Source organism: Emiliania huxleyi (assembly GCF_000372725.1).
Source record: "Emiliania huxleyi CCMP1516 chromosome Unknown EMIHUscaffold_180, whole genome shotgun sequence".
NCBI classification, from domain to species: domain Eukaryota; phylum Haptophyta; order Isochrysidales; family Noelaerhabdaceae; genus Emiliania; species Emiliania huxleyi.
The window spans coordinates 24,426-29,930 of NW_005200783.1; the positions used below are offsets into that span (position 1 = coordinate 24,426).

A 5,505-nucleotide genomic window follows, 5' to 3' on the forward strand; every position below is an offset into this window, starting at 1 on the left:
CCAGATCCCGTGCGTGCCCCGGGCGGCCCCCGCATTTCCCGCCACTGCCCTCTGCCACACCATGACAGACTCGTCCTCCTTAAGCCACATGAAGGGGGGGGGGGGGTTCGCGATGCTATGCGGCTAGCATATCTCCCCAGATCTCCCCAGATCCCCCCAGATCTCCCCAGATCTCCCCAGATCTCCCCAGATCTCCCCAGATCTCCCCACGCTGCAGGTACGCGATGTTCTGCGGCCTCAGCGCGCTCCTCCTGGGCTTCCTGCCCACCGCCTACGGAATCATCGAGCACGAGACGTCTGTTCTCGTCCCCACGCGACCGGAGCGTGGAGACCTGTTGGACTTCCGGTGTAGGCATGCCCGCCGGCGTCGGCATCTTCATGGCGCTCTCCGTCTCCCCCGCCATCTCGGTTGCGATCTCCTACGTCCCTCGCTTTGGTGTGGTCACCCCCAGCCTAAGCACCCAGCACTGCGGCCTCTCCCGACGTCCACTCCCGCGCCCACCCACACCCACCCTCACACCCACGCCCCTGCCGTCCCCCCCCTCCCCCCTCTCAGGCGGCGCTGTTCCGACGTACTCGCCGACGCGCGGCGAGATCGGGACCGGCATCTGGGGCATCAAGGCGTCCGTCATGTCCTACGGCAAGAAGGCCCCGGGTACCAAGACAGAGGCCGCGTGACTTTGGCACACATGGCAGAGCGGAGGCGCGGTGACGGCTCCGGTTAGCTAGGGGGCCGATCCGACAGCGAGAGAGTGGCACGCCTGGCTCTCGTGCACTCGTGTACTGTTCCTTGGCGACCGAGGACGGCGCGCCCTAGGAGGTAGGAGGATGGTGCGTGCCCAGCGGGGGAAGACTGAGGGCTGGGCAGGGCGGGGGGCGCCGCGATGCTTGTAGCATATATAGTTCCTTGTAGCTGCTTGTACACTCAGATCCCGCCCACGGGGAGTGTAGTCACTCGTTATTGTGTGAAGGCTCTGTGTCTGGCTCTGCTGTGTGCCTGTGAGCCTACCGCATAGAGAGTGTGCGGTGCGCGTTGCGGCTCTCTGTGTACTCTCTGTAGGTGCACAGTTGCCGCCTCTCTCACTGTTGATAGATGGTAGTAAGTACAGCAGTTGGTGGCAGAGGGTGCCTCAAGATTGTCAACAAGCAGAAGAAGGAGCTCTGAGGGCACGGCGGCGCCTGTAGAGCGGAACGGACTGGGTGTTGCACGCGACGTTGATATCCACTCTCTTTCGTCTTTGCTCTCAGTATACGGTAAACTTCAACGCAAGGAGACATGGAGAGCACTGGCGCACTGGCACTTGGTCTTGGACAGTGGCACGGTGATCAGTGGTGGCCTGGTGCGTCAGTAACTCGCGCGCACTTCGGTCTTTTCGCGCATACGGGGTGTGGGGGGTGAGTTGACCAGGGTTTGTGCGCCGGGCCCTCCTGCTCGGCTCCAGCGACAAGTCTTGTCATCAACAGAGTAGATCTAAGGATTTGACCTCAGGGCCGATGTAACGCCAAGCGCTGGTAGCACTTGGAGCACTTGGAGTGCGGTCATTAGCCTCACATCCAGGACCGGGGAGCTGAGGAGCGCACCCAGTTGGCCGGATGATCGGGATCGGGTTACCGGCTAGAGCGCGCCCGCCGGCGCGCTCTAGCCCTCGGGCAAGAGAGCCCTAGCCCCGGGGGTGCGCGGTCGCAGGGCCATAACACGTCTCCGAGGGATGGTTCCGTGTACCGGGTTACCCCTTAACTGCAGAACGCACCCTCTTCCTCGACCGTGGTAGCGTGATTTTTTACCTCACACCCATGGTCTCACAGTGTGCCGGCAGTCGTTACACGAGAGAGTCGTCGAGCAGTGTCGCTCACACAAGTGACCAGGGCAGCCGCACAGTAGGCTGTGCCAACTGTGCAGAGCGTGTGAGCAGCAGAGGAGCTGCTCTCCAGGCTTCTGTCGCAAAGAGCTGCATGCCACCGAAGGCGCTGTCGAGGTTCGCCGAGCGCGGCACAGGTTGAGGGACACCGTCACCGACGAGCGCGTTGGTTGGACTTTTCACTCCGGACAAAGACGGCGACACGCACACGAGCCGCCGCGCGGCCGTGTCGCCGTCATAGCGGCGAGGCGCGGGACCGTCTGTGGCGAAGTGGGTCGCGTCCCTCGATTTCCGTCAACTCACCGTCCAAGCCTCCATGCCCTCTACCCTGTTCCCTGGTGAGTATTGTACTCACACTCACTCACTCACTCACTCACTGCTCCCTGGGTGGGCGGGCGCGGGGGGGGGGCTCTACCCGGGCATATTAGGTATGTTGTTAGCAGATCATGGTGGTCTCAGGCCCAGTGAGGTAGTGCATCAGACTATCCCGGATCCTGCTGACCAAGCTCTTCTTGTAGCTCGATCGGTCACACCGCCATCGCCGTCGGGGAGAGGGGGGACGACACTGCTTCGGCAGCGTGCACCTCGATCCTGTACCGTGTGTACTTGTTACGTGAAAACCCGCTGCGCGCTGGGACCCGGACGCCAGCACACACACACGGCTAGATTTCATGGCGGGCCGCCTGTACCGTGTTTGTTATGACCCCCCCCAATGAACACACCAGTGAGGGAGGGCGAGACGATCGAGGGGTCCCGTACCATGCGGAATCGACCCTATGAAGTGCTCAAGTGCTCAAGCAGATCATGGTGTGTGTCTCGCAAAAACACGAAATCGCACACTACCCACCCAGCCCCGGTCCCGAATCCGGCCCTGCGGCGCGGATATTTTTATACCTTTGTTTGTATATGGCAACCGCCGCCCGCAAGCGCGCCCGCACCGGCGGTGGCGGCGAGGAGGAGGACGAGAAGCCCGTGCCGGTCGCGGATGGCTTCGAGGCGCCCATCTTTGGCGCGCGCGTCGTCGGTCAGGTCACCACGCCGCCGCTCGAGGGCGAGGACGGCCCTCTATCGCTCGGTCCGGTTGGCGTCGCGAGCGACACGCTGGCGCCTGGTACGTCGCGACCGAGGACTCGCTGCTGCACGTCTCGGCGGCCGGGCGCGTGCGCCGCGTGCTCCTGGCCGCCAGGCTCCCCGGGCGTGTTCGATTTTATTAAATGCGCCACATGTTTTGGCGGGCACTTCGGAACGCCCAGCCGGGTTTCGCTAAAGCAACAGTCGGTCGATGGACTTGAGAGCCCTTGCTGCGGCCCGGAAGCGAGAACGCCCCCGCACCCTGCTCGGCCGAGCGGTCCCGTCGCAGCCCACCAAGCAGGTGCGCAAGTCGCCCGCGTCGGAGGCTCCGAAGCCATCATGTTCGGCAGCGCAGAAACGCCCCAATGCGCCGCCCAGAGCACTGAATTCGCAGAGCGGTGCGACGCCGTAGCACTCTTCTGCTGATATGATGTGCTGCGCGCGCTAGGCGCACCCTGGCGCGCGGTACACGGGATCCCACCCCATCCCACGACCTGCTCCCAGAAAACTATCACTCCATCCCCGCTCGTCATCGCGTGGCCGCACATTCTCAGAATGACGCCATTTTCCCCTTCGCGGCGGCAGGAGCAACTGCGGGGCAGCGCGCGCCGCCCGACCCGGCGCCGCCGGCTCAGGGCCGGGAGGAGATCCCGCCTCGCCGCTTCTACGGGGAGCCGCGAGCCGCTCCCCGCGCCGAGGACTCGGCATCCTCGCAGCCAGCCCCAACGTCTCTCGTCGTTCGCTTGACGGCTGCACAAAAGGAGGACCTGCGTACGGAGCGAGTCAACATGAGTGTGGCGGCGGCAGTAGCCCTCCGCGCACCAAAGCGCTCGGCCGAGACGTGGTCGGCAGTAGCCAAGTCGGGTGCGATGGACCTCTTTGTCTGGTGGGCTGAGCCTCGCCCTTTCTCTCTGCGCGCGCTCTGTCACACACTTATGCCTCCCTCGCGTGCAAACACAGGCGGTACATAACGCCCACGTGGACGCTGGAGGCGCAGGCGCGGCCGAAGGTGCGCCAGTGGTCGACGAACTCCCAGTCGGTGCTGCGTGCCACCCTCGACCTGCTCTCGGCGCGGGGCTCCTTCAAGGCGATGTACGACGTGAAGGTGCTAGTCCCGAACAAGGACCGGCCCTCGACGATGGTCGCGGCGGGCGTGGTGCCGGCAACCTTCTCGGTGATCACCAGCGCGCGCAAGACGGTCGCGTCATCCCCGAGGCGCTGCACACCTACGACCTGAACGGCGGCAAGCAGGCGTTCAAGTGGCTGGTGCTGCGCGACCTGAGCCCCTACACGCTCGCGCGGATCTCCGGCTACCTTACCGGCATGGGCGTCAAGCTGGACGTCACGGCGGGGGGATCGCTCACGAAGTGGTTCAAGGGCGCCGACTTCCACGCGATGATGCTCGGCGACTCGCGCTTTCCGGGCGGCGCCCCCGCGTGGCTCTCTCAGCTCGTCTACTGCATCGGCGAGTGGGAGCTCGAGAGCGGCGCCGCGCCCCCCGCTCCATCGTGGCACACGAACTTCGCGTGCCGACCGCGCGAGCTGCTGCCGGCGATGATCAAGCGCTACGGGAAGGACCTGGCGACGCGCCTCGTGCGAATGCTCGAGATGTTCGACGCGCTCCGCAACCTCTTCAAGGTCGTCTCCGAGAGGCCCGTGACCCAGGTGGAGAGGGACGACGTGGCGTACCGGCACGCGCTCGCAGGTCCGCATCGCACCTCTCCGCGCGCCGTCTCGCACCCGCGCCGTACACACACACACGCAGCCACCCCCTCCCGCCCCCGCAGCGTGTGACTGCATGAGCATCTTCAAGGACGGCGCGGCCTCGACCGCGAGGACGAACATCTGGAACATCATCCTCGTCGTCTGCACTTACGTCATCTGGAAGTGCGCTCACCCATCCCCGGCCCCGCGCCCCGGCCCGTCGCACTTCTCCGTTCTCCCTAAGCTTGCTACGTGGGTGGAGAGTCCCCGACCCCCGCAGGAGCAGCGTGGTACGCGCAGCGCATCCGCGGTGTCGTGGCGCGGCAGCTCGCAGGCGAAACTAAGGGCATCATCTGCACGGCGCCGGATAACCGAGGCCCATGCCCGAAGGCGTTGCGTGCGCCGAATCCGCAGCGCGTTAACGAAGCTCGATTTCGGCTGAACGGGTTCCGTTTCGTCGGCTTGCAGAGCGAGTGGCTCCTCAGCATTTGCCTACTGCGCACCATGACAGACACGAAATGTGAGGTCTCGGACACGGCCAATGCCCGCCCAGGTGCGCTCCGGCCGCGGCGTGTGACCACCTTTGGACACACGCCCCAGCCCACGTTGCCCTAAAGACACACATCCCCGCACACTTTTCACACCCCTATCTAGGCGCACGTGGCATCATCAGCGACTCTCTCCACCGGCTCCGCAGCGCAATCTACGCTGTGAACGACACCGACGACGAGGCGGTATACGCGATGGCGCGCCAGCGCTTCTGGGCCGACGTGGCGCTCTACAATCTGAGCCGTTCAGGCTGTGAGCGGAAGTGCCGTCCCCCGCCGACGGCAGGCCTCGTCGTTCGCGGCTTTGGTGATATGGGCATAGA

General features: G+C 64.8%; 1 protein-coding gene across 1 annotated transcript in view; it reads left to right on the top strand.

Moving 5' to 3' along the window:
* The window catches only part of EMIHUDRAFT_232254 (hypothetical protein), a gene marked incomplete at both ends in the record, with an annotated part of 1,743 nt that extends 1,065 nt beyond the window's left edge, over nucleotides 1–678 (top strand). Inside the window, one exon of the mRNA XM_005783233.1 lies at nucleotides 595–678. Within this exon, the coding sequence (XP_005783290.1) occupies nucleotides 595–678 (84 nt within the window). The remainder of the gene's footprint in view (nucleotides 1–594) is intronic.
* Between the last annotated feature and the right edge of the window lie 4,827 nt (nucleotides 679–5,505).